The 25,982-nt window shown below is 34.4% G+C and overlaps 1 protein-coding gene across 1 annotated transcript in view; it reads left to right on the plus strand.

Annotated features, from left to right (window-relative positions):
- Positions 1-25,982, plus strand: part of LOC137645857 (dynein axonemal intermediate chain 4-like) — a 194,499-nt gene that overhangs the window by 128,044 nt on the left and 40,473 nt on the right. Inside the window, exons 3-10 of the mRNA XM_068378846.1 lie at positions 2,072-2,206; positions 4,403-4,504; positions 10,271-10,334; positions 11,705-11,791; positions 12,500-12,570; positions 14,283-14,463; positions 19,843-19,943; positions 24,035-24,135. Of these exons, the coding sequence (XP_068234947.1) occupies positions 2,072-2,206; positions 4,403-4,504; positions 10,271-10,334; positions 11,705-11,791; positions 12,500-12,570; positions 14,283-14,463; positions 19,843-19,943; positions 24,035-24,135 (842 nt within the window). The remainder of the gene's footprint in view (positions 1-2,071; positions 2,207-4,402; positions 4,505-10,270; positions 10,335-11,704; positions 11,792-12,499; positions 12,571-14,282; positions 14,464-19,842; positions 19,944-24,034; positions 24,136-25,982) is intronic.

Consider the following 25,982-nt stretch of genomic DNA (forward strand, 5'->3'; position numbering starts at 1 on the left):
CAGGATCCAGAGTATCAAGCTTGTAGGACATCCTGCACGTCCCTCCGTTGGGAAGATTTTCCCCTTGAAGACTCCAACACCACCCTCCTCTGTGACGTCAGTACTGGTAGACCGCGACCTTGGATTCCTGCTCCCGTGCACCGACAGGTGTTTGATTTCATTCACGGCCTTTCACATCCCTCGTGCCATTCTACTGCACAGCTGCTGAAGGCAAAGTTCATTTGGCACGGCATTTCTAAGGATGATAAGGATTGGGTCCGCGCCTGTACTTCTTGCCAAACTTCCAAAGTACATCGACACACGGATTCAGGAGTGGGCACCTTTCCTCAACCTCAGCGTCGTTTCGCACACATTCACGTCGACGTTGTAGGCCCCCTACCCACATCACAAGGACATCGTTACCTGTTTACCGTCATCGACCGCTCCACTCGTTGGCCTGAAGCCATTCCCATGGAAACTGCAATGTCCACCTCATGTACATCTGCCTTACTCTCTGGATGGATTTTAAGATTCAGTATCCCTGAGTATATTACTTCTGACAGGGGAACCACTTTCACCTCTCAATTGTGGACGTCATTAGCGAATCTCCTGGACATCACCCTACATCAGACAACGGCCTACAACCCCGCTGCCAATGGAATGGTTGAACGTTTTCATCGCACCCTCAAAGCTGCTTTGATGTCCCGCTGCAAGGATTGCAACTGGTTTACTCAACTTCCCTGGGTCCTCCTGGGACTAAGGACCACTCCTAAAGACGCCCTCGACGTCTCGGCAGCTGAAATGGTGTATGGCGACCCGTTGGTCGTCCCTGCCGAATTTTTTCCTTCTACAACCTCCTCCGACGATCTCCAGCGCATACGTCACGTCGTGGGAAAATTTACTCCGTGCCGCCAGACTTACAAGTCCCCAGCGAAGCATCACATACCAACGGACTTGCACTCTGCAACGCACGTCTTCCTGCGCAACGACACTAGCAAGCCACCACTAACGCCCCCTTACACGGGCCCTTTCCTTGTAATCCGACGCAGTCCGAAAGCATTCCTACTAAACATTCGGGGCAAAGAAGACTGGGTCTCCATTGATCGTCTAAAACCTGCTTATCTTCTGCCAGATGACCCGCCTACAGTTCGCCTCTCTAGATCAGGGCGCCCTATTTAACATGTACAGTATGTCATTTTTAGGGGGGGAGCCATGTACCAACCGTGTGTCACACAATTGTACATAATTATTTTGTATATATTATGCTTGTATCTGCGCTCTTCCCTCGTACTAAAAAGAACCTGAATGATCATGTCTCCGGTTTTGCTCTGAACATTGTCTGTCTCTCGAACATGTTATGTCCTGTTGCCTTGAGGTTTTGTATATAAAGAAGAGTGTTCCTTAATAAAACTCAGTTGATTGCATCCTGCCTTTGAGTTCACAACTCCTCTCTCGGCCCGTCACAGTACCTAGGAGTTAGTAATTACTTATCCCGATTAATTTTTACCTTAACTTTCTTAAGGTTATAGATGGATTTGGAAATTAAATTACAATATGCTTTTCAATATTTTGTTTGTTTTTAATTTATGTAGATTGATGATTAAAACCTTTGGAGTTAGTGGAAACTTTCCTAAAATATCTTCCTATTTTTATCTTCATATATTATCAGTCACTCTATAGTTTAGAAGTAGAGAATTTATGACCTTTACCTTCATATATTATCAGTCACACTATAGTTTAGAAGTAAAGAATTTATGACTACCCTCATATATTATCAGTCACACTATAGTTTAGAAGTAAAGAATTTATGAATACCCTCATATATTATCAGTCACACTATAGTTTAGAAGTAAAGAATTTATGACTACCTTCATATATTATCAGTCACACTATAGTTTAGAAGTAAAGAATTTATTTCTACCTTCATATATTATCAGTCACACTATAGTTTAGAAGTAAAGAATTTATGACTTCAAAAATCTTTAAAAAGTCATTTATAAGCATGATTACATTAATAGCAATTTGATTCTGCCAAGTCATTGTTTGAAACCAAAAAATAGATGGAAATTTAGTTCTTGCTATCTTCCTTCAGATGACCGCAATGGTATTTCGAGTTCATCTACAGGAGACGAGGACAATGGAACTGTATTATCAGGAGAATACTTCTCTACACTACCAGGATCAACTGGCTGCCATATTTATTTCCCAGTGGGATTCCTATTTTAAGGTAAGGTAAAAATAACTGAGCTACATTACATTTATAGTTTTGTAACTGTTTAGTATTATATATATATATATATATATATATATATATATATATATATATATATATATATATATATATATATATATATGTATGCATATATTTATATCTATAATATATATATATATATATATATATATATATATATATATATATATATAAAATATATATTATATATATGTATGTATATATATATATATATATATATATATATATATATATATATATATATAATATATATATATATATACAGTATACAGTATAGATTTCATAATCTATATATACTGTACACATATGGAGATATATGCACACATATATATGTGTGTATGTTATATATATATATATATATATATATATATATATATATATATATATATATATATATATATATATATATGTATATATATATATTATATATATATATATATATATATATATATATATATATATATATATATATATATATACAATGTCTGTGTATGAGAACTTTATGTACTCGTATATTCGTGATAGTGTGATTTGAGTGGTTGACCCAGGTTTGTAAGAATGAATATGCCCCAATTTTCATTTTCAAATAAACCTAAAAAATAACAGGTGTCTCAAAACTTCTTACAAAAATGTATCTCAACATTCTGAAATATGTGATGCTATCAAATTGTATATAAGAATACGAAAGAGGAGAAAACAGAAATTGATCAGCTAATAACTAAATCAGTTGGCAGTCTCAATACATGAATGTATTAAAAAGAAAACAAATAATGCATTTGTTAAAAAAAAAAAGGTTAGGATTTTAACCTTCACTATTTTGTAATTCCTGAAGGTTAAAGTTAATAAGTTTCGTAATTAAACCTGGAAGCCATATCGCTTACCGCAACGGTATGAGGAGACAAGAAGGAAAAAAGGTATCGAGGCAGAGAACAGTTATGGTTTGTTGATCCCATGAAAATTCCCCTTTGTTTCCTACATTTATGGTAGGCTATCAAATTTTATACCCAATTATAGGCGTGTCGTTTTAGATATACATAATTGAACTCCTTGATTATCGAATCAAGAAATTCGCTTAATTTTGATAATAATAATAATGTTAATTCTAATCATGATAATTTTGATAGTAATAATAACATTAATGTCATGAAGAGGATGTCATGGTATTCATTGTACAAAAAGAAAGTGAATGTGTACTATTTTAATTCAAAATAGATCTTGAAAAATATTTAAAGTATTATATTTTTATATTGTGAATAACTTGCTGATAAATTTTAGATTATACAGATATTTACCCAGTGGTCTTTATAAGCACAGTACCTAAGAACAATTTTTGATATATGAGCTTCAAGTAACTTGAAGTAATCTCCCTTAATCAACTTCATGGTAAAGACTGAATTAAGAAGGCATAGAAAACCCGTTAGAATATGTGGAAAAACTGTCAAGATCTCAAGAAGGATCACTTTTCCCAGAGCAAAATCTCATCCACTAAAAATATTTCTCGCCGATATATTTATCGCATCTTTCATCTCATGTTCCATTCATCTTGCTGCATGTCCCTCCCTTGTTAACCCAGACATAATTACATGTGTTGCAGTTTCCTTTTATGCATGAGCGAACCTGCTGGGGTTTTATCATTTTTGCCCCCACCAGAATCATAAGTGTTCATCTCTGACGTGTATTTGCATATGTTTCTTTTGTACAAAGTTTATTACAGTAATAGAATCAGTAATGTTATTTTGGCAGTGGGATGAAAACCCAGATATGTAATAAACTATACTAATTTTTTTTTAATGAGGCGCCTTTGCACCGACTCGCAGCGTGCCCTGTTAGCTCGGAAAAGTTTCCTGCTATCTGATTGGTTAGAATAATCTTGTCCAACCAATCAGCGAACAGGAAACTTTTCCGAGCTTTAAGGGCACCCCTGCGAGTCGGTGCAAAACTGCCTCGCTAAAAAGAATTGACTATAGGTACTAATGTATACTTACGGGATATATTTGTACCGTTAATCAGTATACGATTTTCATCTGGATATAGTGAATAAAAAGGAGATTTTGATAAATCAAGTATTCCAAAGTGTATGATGTATTTTCCCCCTGTAAATGCATACATGTTAGAAATATGATAGATTAGATACATTTCCTAGTGTGCATTAATTTCATTGTTGACTTTCAGAAGAAAACCAGTGGTCTCATCAGAAGCAGAGAGATTACCTGTCAGACGGTTCCTTATTACACCATGGACAAGACCACCCAGAAATCGGCCGTTTCCACAAAGGTAGGAAGATCGATTATATTTTACCAATATAGAAGTAAGGAAAGCTTAGAATCTGCATTATTCAAGTTGAATTATTTCGGAAGGCGATCGACCTAATATACATGGGAGGAAACTTAAATGTAAAAAGAATTAATATATAATAATAGAATTTCAAGAACAAATTATTAAGGACAAATGCAGCAACAGAAATTAGAGTTGATCTTACATGACATTTCCAAACTTTAAAAAAAGTAAAATGTCTAAGATTGTAAAATGCATTAGAAAATGTATTAGGAAAAAAAATCGAATTTCAAAGCTAAGAATTAAAGTTTAACTGAGACGGAAACGTCCAAGAATTAACGACGACATTAGTATCAGGTCACTGCTTGAAGTAAGTGGGAGAGTGGGAGGTAAACCACGAAATACTGTCGTGCGCGAAGAGTAATAAAAGCGTAGTTTGAATACGACTATACAACTGCGCTTTTGGCAGTCTCCTAACATGGTTAGCTGAGCTTAAAGCTCAACTGTCTGTTATGTTATGCACGGTCTCGTGTTATGCAGTGAAAGACTTGTTATATTGTTCCTCTAAGATCTTTAAATGAATTTTGATAATCGTTAATTACCTGGCGTTACTTTTTAATAATCAATGATTATTTGTGCAGCTGGTTGATGTTCGAGTTTCTTATGTAAACAAACGTTGATTAGCCGTGAAATTTGAAATACCAGGGTATTGATACTTTGACTGTGATGCAGTGGGTTAGTACCAGTCTCTATTTTGGTTTGAATCAGTGGTGCAATATTGAAGGTGGGGAGACGCCTATTCTTTTAGGTAATTGGGTGCTGAATCCATTGATTTAGAATTTTTCAGTTTCTATGAGCTTTCAGTACATATTTTATTTTTAATGAAGATTAGCTTCTCTTAATCGTCATTTTATATATATATATATATATATATATATATATATATATATATATATATATATATATATATATATATATATATGTATATATATATATATATATATATATATATATATATATATATTTAAATATATATATAAATATTTATATATATAAATATTTATATATATATATATATATATATATATATATATATTTATATATATATATTTATATTTATTTATATACACTAATATATATATATATATATATATATATATATATATATGTATATATATATATATATATATATATATATATATATATATATATATATATATATATATATTAAGATTTGCAGAGAGTTCTGTTTAGTGAATCATGGGAGGAATTGCAAAAGTTGATAGAAGATTTGAATAGGGAAAACAAAAATGCAAGACTGAAAATGAATATGAGTAAAACTAAGTTAATGTTCAATTTAAAATGCATAGACAACAAATAAGTTTTATGGATGAACCTCTACAAATTGTTAATGAATATACGTACTTAGGACAGACAGTAAGGGTTTCCCCAGGACATGAAAACGAAATTAGAAGGATAAACTTTTGGTAAACAAAATGAGGTTATGAAAAGTAAAATGACACTTTCTCTAAGAAGAAAAGTATTTAATCAGATGGTCCTACTAGTTTTAACTTCTGCATCGGAAATTTGGAGCCTTGCTTAAGCCTTATAACATAAGCTAGTTACAACTCAAAGAGCTATGGAAAGAACAATGATGCGAAAAACACTTTGAAATAGAAAATGAGCAACATGGATTCGAGAGCAAACTAAAGTAGAGGTTATTCTAAAAAAAATGTAAGAAAAAGAAGTGGACATGGGCAAGATAGACAATGAGAATGACAGATAATAGATGGACATTAAGAATAACAGAATGGGTCCCTAGAGATTGCAAAAGAAGCAGGGGAAGGAGGAGAATACGATGGAATGACGAGCTAAGAAATTTTTGCCAGTATAGACTGGCATAGAAAGACCATAAATAGATGCTAGTGGAAGGACATGTCTTAGTCCTTTGTCTGCCAGTGAACTAATTATGGCTGATGATGATGGTGATATGAATGTAAGCACTATACGCTAATTACTCTAGGCTACTAACAAATTTTATTACTAGCCTAATATCATTAAGATACTATGAAAGCCCTAGCCTAGATCAACCATTCCTTACTAGGTGTACGTGAACAATCGCCAGGGGTTCCGTGAGAATTCATGTTTTATTTGATTAATTTTTTCATGTATATTTTAAACATACAGTGAGAAAACATAGGCCTATTTTTTTTTATCATAACATATAGTGCGAGATTTTTTTTTTTTTAATTTTATTAAAGGTTGGTTTTATAAATGACGGTGAAATGGTTTGTAATATAGGCATCCAATGGTGTTTCGAGGCGGCATGAGTCATGAAGAATACTTGTATTGCACCATTCAACGGATTTCATAAGTGTTATGAACTGATCAGTTCCGACTACTGAAGATCCCGTTTTCATTTCTTATTTAATCTGTCTTGAACAGAGTGAGCAACCATTTTCTTTTCAACAGTCTTTTAGTATTCATGAAAGGCTGAGATATTGAAATATTTTAATAGGAAGCATCCAGTTGATGAAGAGGATATGAAGAAAAATGACGATATATATATATATATATATATATATATATATATATATATATATATATATATATATATATATATATATATATATATATATATATATATATATATATATATATATATATATATATATATATATATATATATATGGGTTCCTTGGGACAAGATAAATTGTCTCAAGGGTTCCTTGAGTAGTAGGTTGGCCAGGGCACCAGCCGTCCGTTGAAATACTACGGCCAGAGAGTTATGGGGTCCTTTGACTGGCTAGACAGTACTACATTGGATCCCTCTCTCTGGTTACGGTTCTTTCTCTTTGCCTACAAATACGCCGAATAGTCTGGCCTATTCTTTACAGATTCTCCTCTGTCCTCATACACCTGAAAACACTGAGATTATCAAACAATTAATTATTCGCTCAAGGGGTTAACTACTGGGCTGTATTTGTTCAGTGGCTACTTTCCCTCATGGTAAGGGTAGAAGAGACTCTTTAGCTATGGTAAGCAGCTCTTCTAGGAGAAGGACACTCCAAAATCAAACCACTGTTCTCTTGTCTTGGGTAGTGTCATAGCCTCTGTACCATGGTCTTCCACTGTCTTGGGTTAGAGTTCTCTTGCTTGAGGGTACACTCAGACACACTATACTATCTGATTTCTCTTATTATTGTTTTGTTAAAGTTTTTATAGTTTATATGGGAAATATTTATTTTAATGTTATTACTCTTCTTAAAATATTTAATTTTTCCTTGTTTCATTTCCTCACTGGGTTATTTTCCCTTTTGGGGGCCCTGGGCTTATAGCATTCAGCTTTTCCAACTAGGGTTGTAGTTTAGCAAATAATAATAATAATAATAATAATAGTAAAGGTTGGGAACCGCTGGCCTAGACTTTTAATTTTCAACATACTAGTCCACTGCAAATCAATCCTATCATACAATAGAAAAGTAATAATAAAAAAGTCTAATAGTGTTTAAAAAAATTTCAAAAGTATTTTCTTAAATGATGATATACTATATTTGTATTCTTACTAAAAAATAGTTGGCTTTTCAAATAAATTTCCAAACAATACATACTAAGCTAGCATAGTCTTTTAAAGAATCTTAGGGTCTACAGTATGCTTAAGTAAACGCAGACAAATATATTGACTTTTTCCCAGTAAATATTATGCATAAAACTATCTCTTCATCATCATCCCACGCAACAGATTTATGGTTGGATAAGCTGCATCCAATATCCTTGGATTAAAGACTTTTATAAATAAGTATGTTTATGATAAGACAAACTACGTAGATGTGTATTTCTTTATAGAAATTGGGATTTAAAAATGCTTCTGTCTTGGTTAGTCTATTCACCTGTCAAAAGAAAATGTTTTACTTTTTGTGCATACATTTTCAAATTTTTCCTTCAACAGAAAGTGCCAACCACTGTTCTTCACTAGAACTAAAGGGAAGTTTTAGCAGTAGGAAAAAAAAAAATAGAAAAAATCATAACACATGAAAATAGCCAGAGACGTTGGGATTCTGTCACAAGAGGGAAGAAAATAGTTATTTATTTGTGCTGGTCTTAGATGTGTTAAGTGAAGAGATCAGAAATGTTGTGGGAGTTGCTATATGCAAATGATTTGGTGATTACTGCTGAAAATGAGATAGACTTACCGAGAAGGGTTGTAGAGTGACAAGAGATTGTAGAGGGTGGGTGGGGTTAGCGGCCTTGAGAGTAAATATGGATAAGACAGAAGCTATGGTGAGCTTTAAGGAAGATAGGGACAGGATAGACATACACGAAAGTAGAGGTTCGATTATAAAAAAGGTGGAATGAATTAGATACTTTGGTCGCACTATAAATCAGGAGGTATGATGTAAGGATGAAGCTGAGAATAGTATAAAAGCATCCTGGAGGAAGTGGCGGGAGGTAGCAGGAGTGGTATATGATAAGAAAATGCTAATCAAGCTAAAAGTCAATAACCATATAGTGTTAATGTATGGATCAGAAATGTGGCTTCGAAGGCGAAAAGGGGAAGCAAAGGATGAGAGAATAGAGATGAGAATGCTTAGATGGATTATGGGAATATCACTGTTTTAAAAATTGGAAAATGATGAAACAAGAATGGCAGGCATAGTAAAGATTACAGAAGTGCTAAGAGTGCCACGACTTAGGTGGTGTGAGCACGTGTTGAGGATGGATGGTGGGGAGGGAGTGAGGAGGGCTTGAGAGGAACGTGTTAGGGGAGAAGAGCGATAGGGAGGCGGAAAATTAGACAGCGAGATAAGGTGAAGGATTATATGGAGAGAAGAGGTTTGGTGGAAGAGGATTCCTTTGATAGAAGGATTTGGAGAGGGCACATCAGGAAACCGACCCCTTAATGTAAAGATAACGATGGGAAACAAGTAGGAAAGGCGCCTATAACTATTCGATCTTTTAACACAAAATCTTAATTTTCCAATGTTAATTTCTATATTGGCAACAAATTGTACATTTTACGTTTTCTTAGCCTCCTGAATTTACTATATGTATCTCCGTTTTTAGTCATATTTACTTTGCCAATTGTCTTTGGTTATGAATAGTTACCAGTTAACGTGATGCTTTACTATAGTCTACATTTTACTTATCTTATCGTCATTTTTTAATTAATATATGAGGGGTAATGATAAATTGATTATACCTGATATTTGTAAAATAAGCTATTTCAGTTTGCGAATTCAGGTTTGTATTCCACATATGTAGTATCATTCCAGAATATAAAGCAAATTAGAATGATTTGTTTTCAACACAATATATCTAAAATAATGAACACAATCTTTCTTGCCAAGATCAATACACTCAAAGGAGATGGAACCCTCCCACTCCTATCTCTTTGGAAGTCATAATAAAGTTTGCCCCCGGGCGCCAACAGCCCTCGTGACGCCACTGCTGGTTTGAATCCCTGCAAGAAGAGGAGGGAAGGGGGGGGGGGGGGGGAGGAATCAATTATTTCTCATTTCGTATTTCAGGTTTTTGCTGTCATGTTTATTCAAATTGTACAAGTTAGGAGAATGGTGTGGCTAATATAAATACAATATACGTCTTTAATGATATTGCAGTTAGTGATGACATTTAATACGTAATTGTAGTTTTAGCGCATGGTGGAAACATATTTTTCATAACATGGTGATAATTTTTGAAACAATGGGGAATAAGAAACATATTATTTCCTTGGATTCTCTGTCAAAGATTTATTTTTATTGACAGGATACCAGTTGCATGGCGACACAGTCCAGTATGTATGACGAATATAAGACGCTTAAAAAATCCGGTAAGTCGGCTATCAGAAGATAATTATAGATGTTAAAGACTAGAAAACTTAAAAATAATGATGCAATAATAACCAATATCATGAAAGTTTAATTTCGTTTCCTTTCATAAAGGAATTAGCATTCGTTACATACTTTTGTACCATAGATTTTAATAACAGTTTTCTGTAATAATATTTTTTTTTTTCTAATTTAACTCCTATATTTTTAGCATTGTTTATTTTCCATGGCATGTATACTACACATTTTCTGTGTAATTCAGGATCTTGTTTCGTGTATATCATGACTATTTATTTATACTTATAATTATGTGACTAGCTAAATGTAATATATATTGTCAGGTCTTATATATTAATTCATAGGATTTTTGTTTCCAAAAGCCATTATAATAGATTTTGGTGTAACGTGAAACCCTTAATAATGAAATATTTGTTTTCTGTATTTCCCTAAACTGTTCCTGTGTATCAAAATAACATTTACACGTATTATGTTGATTTGTTTCCCCCATGTCATTGAAGCTCTATTGCCTTCTATTATAGCGATTCATTTAACAGGTAGTAGGTTGGCTATGGCACCAGCCACCCGTTAAGATACTACCACTAGAAAGTTATGGTGTCTTGACTGGTCAGACAGTACCACATTGGATCCTTCTCTCTGGTTACGGTTCATTTTCCCTTTACCTACACATACACCTAATAGTCTGGCCTGTTCTTTACATATTCTCCTCTGTCCTTATACACCTGACAACACTGAGTTTACCAAACAATTTTTCTTCACACAAGGGGTTAACTACTATACTGTAATTGTTCAGTGGCCACTTTCCTACTTTCCTCTTGCTAACGGTAGAAGAGACTCTTTTGCTATGGTAAGCAGCTCTTCTAGGAGAGGGACACTCCAAAATCAAACCATTGTTCTCTAGTCTTGGGTAGTGCCATAGCCTCTGTACCATGGTCTTCCACTATCTTGGGTTAAAGTTCTCTTGCTTGAGGGTACACTCGAGCACACTATTCTATCTTATTTCTCTTCCTATTGTTCTGTTAAAGTTTATATAGTTTATATAGATGTTTATTTTAATATTACTCTTCTTAAGATATTCTATTTTTCCTGTTTTTCCTTTCTTCACTGGGCTATTTTCCCTGTCGGAGCCCCTGGGCTTATAGCATTCTGCTTTTCCAACTAGGGTTGTAGCTTAGCAACTAATAATAATAATAATAATAATAATAATAATAATAATAATAATAATGATAATAATAATAATAATCACCAATATATTTTCTATTAGCCCAATAGCAAGTTTCCCTTATTTCCCTTCTGTTATTGTGTCCTATTTTCCAGATATCATAGAAAATTATTTGTTTTATATATATTTTAGTGACTGATGTTTTCGAGAATTCGAGGGTGCCCAAGAAAATGTCAAAATTCACAAGCCACCAAAACAATAATTCTTCACTTTTGAAAGGTAAGGTAAACAACTTTGTTTGCGCCTTTACGTAAGATAATTTAATATTTTTTTTTAACAAAATATTGGAACCTTCGACAACTTTAGTGCCTTTTAACAATGTAAAAGTTTATCAAATTATATGCATGTTTGTGACATGGTTGGAAGCGACCTGGCCTTTCATTAGAAGGGGCTAGGGTTCGATCCCAAGTATGAGGTAGAAATTTATTTCTAATATCATATGCAACCAAAAAATTTTTTAAATTCATTTGAATTTTTCTTCCTTTTAACAATACGTGTGGTATTTCTGTTGCATTTTGAATTCATACAGGATTTTTATATTGGCTTTTAATTTGTTTTAATTTTTCAATTTTTATGAAAGTTTGTTTATTCAATTACTAGTGATTTTAGCCCATTTCATCTCTTTACAAACTATTCTCTGAAATTTCTGGGCCTATATTTTCAAACAATTATGCTGCATTTTATCATTACCTAATTAGCTACTGCTTAAATTTCAAAATACATGGAATAAATATTTATTACTATTTATTAATGGTTCATATTGGTCCTCTCTCTCTCTCTCTCTCTCTCTCTCTCTCTCTCTCTCTCTCTCTCTCTCTCTCTCTCTCTCTCTCTCTCTCTCTCTCTCTCTCTTTTGATGAATTGTTTAGCTTCATACATTTTATCACATATCCCAATTGTCAATGATGTTTTCCTAAATCATCACAGATCTAGCAAGAAGGAAGCGTCTAGTTCACCCCAAGAAGCAATATTACTTAGGAGATCCAAAGACGTTTACTGTAAGTACAGTAAAATATTTTTTTTATTGTATTATTCAACATTCTTTCTACCTGTGAACCTTCCTTCTTTTAATAATCAATAACACCTTCAGAGGACGATTTATCATCCGAGAGTGGTAGCATTTACGATATTTGCATAACCGCTTGAGTATCAGTATTCTACGATTTTTTTCCTTCATAGTTTTTGTTTGGTAGACCTGATAATTTCAATCAAGCTATAGCTCAGACCTTTCATCATCCTAAGAAAATAGAATTAGAGAAAGATACGCAGTACAGATAAGGGTTTACCCTCCAGAATAGCAGAAGTGAAACTTCATATCTCCTGATGGATAAGTCGTTGAAAACTAAAGTTTGTAGATAAAAAACTCATCATATGACGGAAATATTCTCATTTGTTTTCAAAAATATCGTCTATTTGTGTTTTATAACTTTAAATCCATTTGGAAGATTGTTTTGAAGTTTTTATCGTTTATATATGGGATATCTGATTTGATGATGTTGCTGTTCTTGAAATATTTTGTTTTGATTGTTTATTACTTCTCTTGTAGCTTGTCTATTTCCTTATTTCCTTTCCTCTTTGGGCTGTTTTTCCCTGTTGGAGCCCTTAGGCTTGTATCATCTTGTTTTTCCAACTAGGGCTGTAGCTTGGCTTTTAATAATAATAATAATAACTGAATTCTTATTGTTGGTTAGTATAGGTCGAGTAAATCGTTTGTGTCTGATTCTTGGATTCCACTGACTTATCCGCTGAAGCTTAATTTTTGGTTACTTTTAAATTTGGTTATCTAATTGTAACTGATTGATTATGACTTTTGAAATTCATCTAACATAAACAGATTCATGGTTATTTCAGAATTAGGTATAGAACAAAAACTAATTCTTGTTATTGTAGTCGTAGCTGACGAATGAAAACCTATTTCGGAACGGAGAATGATTTTTTTTTTTTACTTTGGATTTAATTATAGAAGGGGCACTGATTCTTCTTTACTCTGACCTAGTTATTGGATGAAGGCTGATTTTCTGATTTTAGTGACCTTCAAGTCATTCATTCATTTGGTGATGTTAGATGAAGCATATGCAATCAATTCTTAGTAACTTTTGATGCGGTGGATGTTTCATAGCTTAATATGTTTGACAGTGTCATTATTCACTCTGATCTGTTAGAATTGAAATTCTGAGAAGTAAGTATTTTAATTACTTATTACATTAATTTACAATCAACAGTAATCAGAGGCATATTAAAGTAAGTCTTTACATCTTGACTCTCTTAATTCTCAATCGCCTTTTTGGAGACAAAACCAAAGTTATGCTGACCAGGCTGACATGAGTCTTTTTTTTAGTTTATATATGACATATCTGTTTTTTGACGTTGTTAATAGTTTATATAGGACATATCTGTTTTGACGTTGTTAATAGTTTATATAGGACATATCTGTTTTGACGTTGATACTGTTTTTAGAGTGATTTATTGTTAATTTATTCTCATCATTTATTTATTTCCTTATTTCCTCTCCTCACTGGGCTATTTTTCCCTATTGCAGCCCGTGGGCTTATAGCATCTTGTTTTTCCAACTAGGGTTATAGCTCGGCTAGTAATGATAATAATAATAATCTATTTGTCAATAAAATATATCCATAGGTTAATTTTCTGGCCCATGTAAAATCATTTCCCAGAATAGTTTTCTTTCAACTTATGACTGTCTCTAAAACAGGCCGTGAAGGACCGGGCATCAAACAAAGAAGTTCCTCATGAGGTCGCTGGAGTAGAGGTCACTCGCCTGTTGAAAGGGTTGGCTTGTGTGGAGAGGCAGCTGAGCTCGAGTGAAAATCTCAATAATCTCAGAATTTATACGAGTCACCCAACTCGACAGGATGATAACAGACAGGAGACTGGTGAGGATATGGTTATTTGTTTGCTTGGACACAAGTGGTATTATTTCAGTGATAGTTATGTTCAAATTATATCGTAGAATTTCTATTGCGTTCGTTCGTAACGATCGTCACACCTTGTGTGACAACGAGGCTTTCGAGACAACCTTGGTGAAATAACGAAGTTCACATATACTGATATATTACTGTTGCCTTTTTTATGAAAGCGTTAGCCATTTTTTTTTTTTTCGAAGAATTTAAAGAACTTTAGGCTTCATACATCTATGTGTCAAGCATTAAGTCAAGTAAGATTATTATTATTATTATTATTATTATTATTATTATTATTATTATTATTATTATTATTATTATTATTATTAGCTAGAATACAACCTTAGTTGGGAATACAGGATGCTATAATATACCTTAAGGCTCCAACAGGGAAAATAGCCCATTGAAGAAAGGAAATAATGAAGCAGAAAGAATAGTGTGGCTGAGTATATCTTTAAGCAAGAGTACTTGAAAGACCATAGTCATGGCATTACCCAAGACTAGAGAACAATGGTTTGATTTTAGAGTATCCTCCTAGATCTAGATCTTCTTACCATAGTTAAAGAGTCTCTTCCACCCTTACCAAGTGTAATTTTGCCACTGGACAATCACATTGCAGTAGTTAACACTTGAGTGAAGAAGAATTTTTCGGTTATCTTTGTGGCGTTAGGTGTATGAGAAAAGACTTGAATGTGTAAATAGGCAAGACTGTTCGTTGCATGTGTAGGTAAAGGAAAAATGAGCTGTAACCAGAGAGGGAACCAATGTAGTACTATCTGGCCAGTCAAAGGACCCAATAACTTTCTAGCGGTAGTATCTCAACAGGTGACTGGTGCCATTGCCAACCTACCCTACATACACACAGACACACACACACATACATATAAAATTGTTCCAGTAGCTTATAAGAAATCTTGGTTGGCTTGTCCAAGTAGGACTAAGTACTAATACAGAGTGAAGTCTATCTAAAACACACATACACACATATATATATGTGTGTATATATGTGTGTGTGTGTGTGTATATATATATATATATATATATATATATATATATATATATATATATATATGTGTGTGTGTGTGTGTGTGCATATACAGTATACACACACACATATATATATATATGTATATATATATATATATATATATATATATATATATATATATATATATATATATATATATATATATATATATATATGATAGATTTTGCACATTTAGGGGTGTTTTTCATATTGACTTTTATCTTTCTTCGTGGCCAAGTGGTAGTGTCACTGTTTATACAAGCTTGCCGGACCATGGTTCGACTCCCGGCCGGTTAGAAGCTCTTGTCTTTGTATAATTTCGCCTGGGGCTTTGATCCCGAGTCCGTTCAGAGAATCCAGACATTGATGTATAAAAAATATATGGCTTATTTGAATATGAAAAAAAACATCTAAATGTGCAAAATTTATCATTGATCGAATGCCAAGTCACAAACATACCAATTAGCTACGATGGTGAAGATGGGTTGATGTCAATTCTAAGTACAAAAAAAAACCTGAATTCGACAGGTGTAAGTACAAAAGAATTGTCCTTGACTTTTTATCTTTCTTCATGGCCAAGTGGTAGTGTCACTGTTTATACAAGCTTCCCGCACCTGGGTTTGACTCCGGCCGGTTAGAAGCTCTTGTCTTTGTGTGATTTTACCTGGGGCTCTGATCCCGAGGTCGTTAAGAGAATCCAAATATTAATGTATGAAAAATATATGGCTAATTTGAATACATACACACACACACACACACACACATATATATATATATATATATATATATATATATATATATATATATATATATATATATGTATACATATATATATATGTATATATATATATATATATATATATATATATATATATATATATGTATATATATACACAGGTATATATGTGTGTGTGTATGTATGTATGTGTGTGTATTTCTTCTTAATATGCCATTTAAGGTTTTAAGAAGTCGCTCATGGATGGCCGAGGCAACGGACAAGCCAATGCCCGAAAAACATAATGGGCCTAGAGACTGGCCATATATGCATATGATCAGCGCCCAAGCCCCAACTCCATCAAACTAGGACCAGGGAGGGCCAGGCAATGACTGCTGATGGCTCAGCACGTAGACCTATATGCTCCATAAATCCACATCTCTAGATCGCAAAGATGGTGAGATTGAAGGCACTACTAGACACTATCGAGCTTAAGTGGGTATCGAACTCCTATCCGACGGATTGCTAGGCAGTGACGTTTCCAATAGTCTACCACAATTCTGTAGGTTATATAGGGGTTGAGGCGGCTAGCCCCACACCCTTCAATAAGAATGGGCAAGATTATGATGTACAGACGGAGGCTGTCATTTTTTGGTGATCAAGTATAGGCACAAATAAAAGCTCTTTACACAAGTGCATTGTATGAAAATGCTATTAGTTTAATAAAAGAAAGCAGGAGATTGATATGGGCTTAATGCGAAGCAATTGAACATCTTACAGATGTGGAATATATGAAACAACAAGAAAATTATGCGAATATGAGCAAGAAATTGTGTGAGGAGGAGGAACTGGTGAGAAGTTAATGCAAAAATAGAGGATGATAAACCAAGGGGTATTGAAATTTAGGCTGGAAATTGAAACATGATCTAAGAAGAAGAGAGTCTTGTTTCGAAGGCCTCAGTATTTTGAAGGATTATTAGATGCTTTTAATTAAAGAGAGGAGAATTGAAGGATGTGGGAAATGGCACGGATTAACTTTAAATGGCTAGTAAGGATATACCAAGAACAATTAGAATATTGAAGTATAGAAAGTTATCAAGGGGTTAAAGTGATTAAATGCTGAAGTATGGTGCCATGGGGTGAGGAGGAAAAAAATGATTAAGCCAAGTCTCTCAAGTTTCTCAAGGAATGGGTAGAAGGAACAATTGTTCATTTGTATATGAGTAAAAGTGGCAGAGGTGAAAGCAAGGATCGATACGTTATACAACAAGGAAAGGACATGGAAGGGTAATACAGATAATGTAGGGTTTGATTATGGGAGAAAAGATTCGGGTTTCAGACAAGAATAGAGTATGCAGATCAGATGAATAATTTTCAGAGTAAACAAAAAACTAATTGGTGTACGTACTTATAACTACACAAAGCTTACAGTATAATAGAACTAATATCGGGAGCGGAGGTTTTACACCGCAGTTACTAAATTGTAGAGGTAGAAATGTAGGCAAAACAAGATATTCCTATCACTGAGGCTGTTTGATATGCAAATGAATGTAGTTATGATGGAAGCCACGGAGAGCACTAGGGATGTACGATTAATTTTGTGTGAAAACAGAAGGCTGCTTCTTACTGAATGTGGAGGTGTAAAGAGCGGTTATATAGACTGGTAAATGACAAAAATAAATATCTGAAAATTAGCCGAAGTAAGGTTACGATAACAAACGTAAGCCAAAATAAAGAGCCAATGGACGTTCGTGTGAATAATGAAAGAATGTAAAGGTCACTGGGAGTAAATGATAGGGAGGTTGGAAAGATGCAGGGGAGTGGGCATCGCAAGGTTGTTGAAGAAGAAAGGAAGTTATAAAACTGCAAGAGTGTCGAAGAGACGCTAAAGTTTTAACCTGTAAGAAGGGGCTGTCTGAGCAACTACTGATAGCGGAAGCGAAGCTTCGTTTGTTGAGTATGATAAGAAAAAAGATGTATCAAGGCTTATTAGAGTCCTTGAGAAGTGACAAAGGTTGTAGAGATGATGTGAACTGTATAATTGAATAATTTTGGGAAGGTGAAGGAGAGGGAGACCTCGAAAGTACACAGCTGATAGCATTAGAAGTGTGCAAAATAGAATTAGGTTGCCTATTCAGTACTGAAAGTATTTGCACATTCTGTATATGATGATTAGTACATCACTGGAGTCACTTATAAAGAGAAAAGGCTTGTAGGTAAAAAAAAAAAAAAATCCACACAAACCTAAAAAGATTGGAATTTGAGTTTTTTTTTTTTTTTTTTTTTTTTTTTTTTAAATACTCCCATATGATGGATCATAACTATCATATGAAAAGAGCATCTCGTAAATGATTATGTGTGATGGATCATAAATACCATACCACACATACCTTTATAAGATTGGAATTTGAGTTTTTTTTTTTTTTTTTTTTTTTTTTTTTTTTTTTTTTTTTTTTTTTTTTTTTAATTAGTCCTATATGATGGATCTTAACTGTCATATAAAAGAGGTCCGTATGATGGACCATAACTTAAGGGCCTTAAGGGCCGCTCGTGAATGGCAGAGGCAAGGACAATGTCCTAAAGACTGACCGTATATACATATGATCAGCGCCCAAACCCCCCTCTCCACCCAAGCTAGGACCAAGGAGGGCCAGGTAATGGTTGCTGATGACTCAGCAGAGAGACCTGTAGGCTCCCCCAAAACCCCCATCCTTAGCTCACAAGGATGGTGAGGTTGCAGCGACCAAAGAAACTTACGAGTTTGAGCGGGACTCGAACCCCAGTCTGGCGTTCAGCAGTCATGGCCGTTACCACATCGGGCACACAACTGTCATTTAAAAAGGAGGCCCGCATGATGGAGAGGGGTCGATAAGGATTCTTTATGAATATGTTGGGTATATGAGTCTCGGTGATTGGTCATCTTCATTGGCTCCATAACTGCACCCTTTTGGCCAAGGGGGGGGGGGTGGCTCTACGTCACCTCCGTTCCCTCTTCATTTCTTCCATCTCGCTGTCCACCCTTTTATAACTTTTCCTTCATTGTGCAACTGCAGAGGTTTTCCCCCAGATGCACTCCAATACTGAATAGCAATCCCGGCCCCAGTAAATCAAGTCAAATCAATCTTCATTGGTACCTATCATTGAATCAATAATAGTCGTAGATCACTGCTAAAGAACAGACATCCGTTTTGAAAAGAAAAAAAAAATGATAAAGAACATACATCCCCCTTGCCAAGTCATTTTTTTCTGTCCGTTACTCATTCAGAAGACATTGCAATTTCTCTTCAAATGTTGCAAGCTAGACGATGCCTTTCAAGCTTTTTTTCCGGTAAAATCTAATTATTTTCCTTTCTTCTTCCCCAAGCCATGAATAGGAAATTTCTTTCCTTCTCTCGGGAAGAAGGAGACTGAAATCTCTGTCAAATATCCTAAGTTCAGTATTATCATCCCACAGCTTCCATGTAACTATGTTAGTTCCTTGCCTCAAGGAAAGATAACCAGGAAATTCTTCAAATTCCTTACAAGAATACTAACCTAGAAGCAACTTACATAATTTCAAACTCGTATCTGTTATCATGTCATGTTAATATTCGATTACATTCCTTTACAGATGGCAGCGAAGGCAAGAAGACAGAAGAACTGTGGACGTTTCGCAGTGACGTCACCAAGGGATTGAGAGTGAATTGCATCGTCTTCTGCAATGACTCCCCGGTTTGTAATCACATTTCCTGTAATTGCTTTTAAGGATATCCAATTTATATCCAATCTTCAGTTTTCCTTTTAAAGACAATTTTGTTCTTCCTTTTCTCGCGTGTAGTTTGATTTTTTTTTCTCTTCCTTTTTTTCATTATTTATTTCTTCTTCATTTTTCCGTGACTATCCAGGTTACTATAAATTTGTTAGTCTTCTCACCTATTTCTTTCATGAAGTTGAAAGCGATTTAGATTTTCCTTCGTCTGGTTTTATAATTCACACACCACGTACCTTCTTGGTGTGTTTGCCACATTTTGTGAAAAGCAATCTACCGTAACTTTTTAAAGTGTTTAGCATCATATTTGCTATACCTGCTTATCTCCCATGTGTTCCATCCGTATCCATCTAAGTAATTCAAGCTGGCGGTTACCTTTTTTTTCTACCCCTATGTCGTGGTGAAACATCGTCCCATGTACCTAACTCCTCTTTATAAATTTAGCAAGTTACATTTACTTATCGATTTATTCATTCCCTTTTTCCAACCATTATGCTTTTTTTCAAAATAGACAGTATTTTTTTATATTTCTCATCAACTAAAGCCCGCTACAATGAAACCATGATTTCAGTTTTGTCCCTCCTTCCTATTATCTTCCTTTCCATTATCTTCCTTCCCATTATCTCCTTCCTAAGATTCACTTTCCCATTAGTCTCTTTCCCATTATGTCTTTCCTCTTATCCTCTTTCAAGATGACTCCTTCCTATTATCTTCTTTTCCATTATCATCCTTCCTATTATGTTCTTCCTATTATTCCCTTTTCCATTATGCCTTTCCCATTATCCTCCTTCTAAATATCCTCCTTCCCATTATCCTCCCTACCATTTTTCTCCTTCCCATTAACTTCCCATTGTTCTCCTTTCCATTATCTTCGCATTGTCCTCCTTCCCATTATCTCCCTCTCATTATTCTCCTTCCCATTATCCTCTTTCCCATTATATTCCTTCCCATTATTCTCCTTCCCATTATCCTCTTTCTCTTTATATTCCTTCCCATTATCCTCCTTCCATTTATCTTCTCTAATTATCCACCTTTCCATTATCCTCCTTCCAAATATCTCCTTCCCATTATCCTCCTTCCAAATATCTCCTTCCCATTATCCTCCTTTCCATTATCCTCCTTCCAAATATCTCCTTCCCATTATCCTCCTTCCAGATATCTCCTTCCCATTATCCTCCTTTCCATTATCCTCCTTCCAAATATCTCCTTCCCATTATCCTCCTTTCCATTATCCTCCTTCCAAATATCTCCTTCCCATTATCCTCCTTCCAAATATCTCCTTCCCATTATCCTCCTTTCCATTATCCTCCTTCCAAATATCTCCTTCCCATTATCCTCCTTCCAGATATCTCCTTCCCATTATCTTCCTTTCCATTATCCTCCTTCCAAATATCTCCTTCCCATTATCCTCCTTCCAAATATCTCCTTCCCATTATCCTCCTTCCAAATATCTCCTTCCCATTATCCTCCTTCCAAATATCTCCTTCCCATTATCCTCCTTTCCATTATCCTCCTTCCAAATATCTCCTTCCCATTATCCTCCTTCCAGATATCTCCTTCCCATTATCTTCCTTTCCATTATCCTCCTTCCAAATATCTCCTTCCCATTATCCTCCTTCCAAATATCTCCTTCCCATTATCCTCCTTCCCATTATCCTCCTTCCCATTATCCTCCTTCCAAATATCTCCTTCCCATTATCCTCCTTCCAGATATCTCCTTCCCATTATCTTCCTTTCCATTATCCTCCTTCCAAATATCTCCTTTCCATTATCCTCCTTCCAAATATCTCCTTCCCATTATCTTCCTTTCCATTATCCTCCTTCCAAATATCTCCTTCCCATTATCCTCCTTCCCATTATCCTCCTTCCAAATATCTCCTTCCCATTATCCTCCTTCCAAATATCTCCTTCCCATTATCCTCCTTCCAAATATCTCCTTCCCATTATCCTCCTTTCCATTATCCTCCTTCCAAATATCTCCTTCCCATTATCCTCCTTCCAGATATCTCCTTCCCATTATCCTCCTTTCCATTATCCTCCTTCCAAATATCTCCTTCCCATTATCCTCCTTTCCATTATCCTCCTTCCAAATATCTCCTTCCCATTATCCTCCTTTCCATTATCCTCCTTCTAAATATCTCCTTCCCATTATCCTCCTTCCAAATATCTCCTTCCCATTATCCTCCTTTCCATTATCCTCCTTCCAAATATCTCCTTCCCATTATCCTCCTTCCAAATATCTCCTTCCCATTATCCTCCTTTCCATTATCCTCCTTCCAAATATCTCCTTCCCATTATCCTCCTTCCAAATATCTCCTTCCCATTATCTTCCTTTCCATTATCCTCCTTCCAAATATCTCCTTCCCATTATCCTCCTTCCCATTATCCTCCTTCCAAATATCTCCTTCCCATTATCCTCCTTCCAAATATCTCCTTCCCATTATCCTCCTTCCAAATATCTCCTTCCCATTATCCTCCTTTCCATTATCCTCCTTCCAAATATCTCCTTCCCATTATCCTCCTTCCAGATATCTCCTTCCCATTATCCTCCTTTCCATTATCCTCCTTCCAAATATCTCCTTCCCATTATCCTCCTTTCCATTATCCTCCTTCCAAATATCTCCTTCCCATTATCCTCCTTTCCATTATCCTCCTTCTAAATATCTCCTTCCCATTATCCTCCTTCCAAATATTTCCTTCCCATTATCCTCCTTTCCATTATTTATCCTTTATCCCAAGAGCCTCAAATTTTTAACATTGTGTTATTAGCTTTGTAGATGATTGATGAGATTAATTTGGATCCTATTAGCTTATCGAACATGCTTGAGGTTTTAAATGGACCACTCAATGTCTGTCTATTTTTTTTTATTAAATTTACGTCCTACTGCACCCTAGACAATGATTTCGGGGCTTATTAGGTAATATTTTTATATGCGGAGATCAAAATGGCAGGAACCTTGTTGTCTTGATATAATGCAGGCCCCTAAGAAACGCAGAAGATATTATAAGATATAAAAAATGGTACCTGTTTCAATAGCCGTGTCTCTGGAAGGACGGGCCATTAGAATTTACGTGAAAACTTAATGATAAAGAATAAAGCTTAAAAGGATCTTTTTAATTGTGTGGCCCTGTCTTCAGCTTTAATTAATCAATCAATAGTACTGTATTATCATCATCATCATCATCATCATTTCGGTAACAAACTCTCATCTACCCTTCTGTTCTTTCTTTATAACACCTCCTACCTTACTTCATCACTGCAGTTTTATGTGCTATGTTCAGGGTATTTTCCCCAAATTCTTCTGTTTTCCCCCATCTACCTGTCTAAGTTCTCTGACTGGGCTTTTCCATAGTTTTCTCCCCTCACAAATAATGTATTTACAAACTTCAGAACAACTGTATGAGTCTTCAAGTTCAGCTCAGTGACCTGTTTACACTACTAGGTAATACCAATGATAATAATACTTCATTTGTAAGCAAGCCATGGTGTTGACTATTCTCTGCAAATTATGATTTATTCATTATCTATATAGTTTGTCACATTTTATAGAATCATAAACTTTTCGTGAGGCACCAAATATGAAATAGAAAAATAACCATAAAAACTGATATCAGATAATCAGTTATTAGAGAATAAATTAAGAAATTCTAGTTAATATCATCAGCTAAATTCCTTCAATAAGTTCTATGATTTTCTCTAATATTGTACACTATTATCGCTTCCGTTTCGTTAGCTTTTCTTTCAATATTTTTTTTTTACATATTCTTTGTGAATTAGTCTTTGTCCATTCCGCTTACGAAACATTGATAGAACTTGGTTTTCATGATACCGACCATAGTACTGCCCTGCTTTCCAAGTTTCTTATAAAGTTTTTATTTTATATTTTAACTATGGATCTCTTGTATCCCTTTCACAGTATTTTCAAATCCTTCTGCTATGTAAATGTGCACTCTTAATCTTCAAATTAGTTAGTGAAGAATATGTGATTGGGTTTTTATATAACTATTAATGATGATAATAGTGATAACGATAATATTATTCTTGTTATTGCAGTGGCTAATATTAGCAGCTTACGGCAACCTCTCTTTTTCTGGTAATTCCGGTGGAGTCTTTTGCGGGTGGAGTGCCAAGAGAATCGACCAGCCCGAGTTATGGTAATAATTGTCTTTTTAAATTATATCTTCTTCTTCTTCTATGTGAGGTCGATGTTTCCGGTCAGCTTTCTCCATCTACCTCTGTCCCACACCTCATCACCGGTTAATCCCTTTGATCAAAGGTCATCCTTGATACAGTCCTCCCACCTTCGCTTTGGTCTCCCTCTCCTTCTAGCTCCCTGTACCTCCATTTCCATCACTCTCTTTAGTATTATATTATTTAAATTATATATATATATATATATATATATATATATATATATATATATATATATATATACATATATGTATGTATATATACATATATATGTATGTATGTGTGTGTGTATATATATATATATATATATATATATATATATATATATATATATATATATATATATATATATACATATATATATATATACACATATATATGTATGTATGTGTGTGTATATATATATATATATATATATATATATATATATATATATATATATATATATACACACAGCAGACTCTTCAGTAAACTACACCCCATCACACACACATGAACACGCCGCCATTCATCTCTACCTTACACGCCCTTCATTACACCTCAGTATCAAGAACCTTTAATATTTCCGTCATTTCAAGATAAACTTGCTAGTATTTTGTAACTCAAGATTTCTCTCCATTTCAATCCTTCTTGCACAGTATGTTATGAAACGACCTTCTCATCTCAACACTCACACTTTGCTTCCTAAATAGAGGATTAACTTGAAATGCATTCATAAATTTTCTCTTTGACTTTCATAGAGGTTCTAAGACTCTCTTCTCCAACTTTTGCCTACATCATGGTATCTTTCTTTTCCTATTATTATTATTATTATTATTATAAAGCAAGATGCTATAAGCCCAAGGACTCCAACAGGGAAAAATAGCCTAGTGAGGAAGGGAAATAAGGAAATAAATAAACGTTTTTAAGAAGTAATGAACAATTGAAATCAAATATTCTAAAAGCAATGAAAACATTAAAACAGATATTTCTGATTCAAACTATATAAAAAAAAAAAGAAACATGTCAGCCTGTTCAACATTAAAACATTTGCTGCAAGTTTGAACTTCTGAACATTTACTACCAAATACCTGTACGAATCCAATTCCTTTATCATTCCTCCATCCCTATTAATTCTTTACGACATTTCCTGGTTTCTATACTTTCACGACCTTAGTTTAGCTGTTATTAATTTTTAACTCTCTTCTCCTGAAAAATCACATTTCCTCTAGATTCTGTAGTTACCCAAATGATTGTCAATTAATACTATATCAAAAGTTCAAACTTGGAGCGAATGTTTTCATGTTGAACAGGCTGACATAAGTTTCTTTTTATAGTTTATGAAAGATCTATTTTAACGTTGTTACTGTTTATAGAATATTTCATTTTAATTGTTCATTAATTCTCCTGTAGTTGACCTATTTCCTTGTTTCCTTTACTCACTGGACTATTTTCCCTGTTGGAGCCCATGGGATTATAGCATCCTCATTTTCCAACTAGGATTGTAACTTAGCTAGTAGTAATAATGATATTAATAATAGTAATAATGATAATAATCTACAACCATCAGCTATAATACACATTTTACCTCCTATTTTCTTATTTAGTAACTTTTTGTCCACGTCTAGTGTCTCTTCTCCGACATCTCACATCATTCCATCCCTAGGTATTAATCAGAAATGAACATATAACACACCCTTGTTTTAGTCCAAGTTTTACACCAATCCAGTCGCTCACATTAACAGATTCCAACATAAGCATTTCTTCAGTTGTAGTTATTTTTATTTTTTCTCAGAAACTTGTTTTTTTTTCATATAATTCTTCCTCATCT

The sequence above is a fragment of the Palaemon carinicauda genome, chromosome 8, assembly GCF_036898095.1.
Source record: "Palaemon carinicauda isolate YSFRI2023 chromosome 8, ASM3689809v2, whole genome shotgun sequence".
Taxonomy (NCBI): domain Eukaryota; kingdom Metazoa; phylum Arthropoda; class Malacostraca; order Decapoda; family Palaemonidae; genus Palaemon; species Palaemon carinicauda.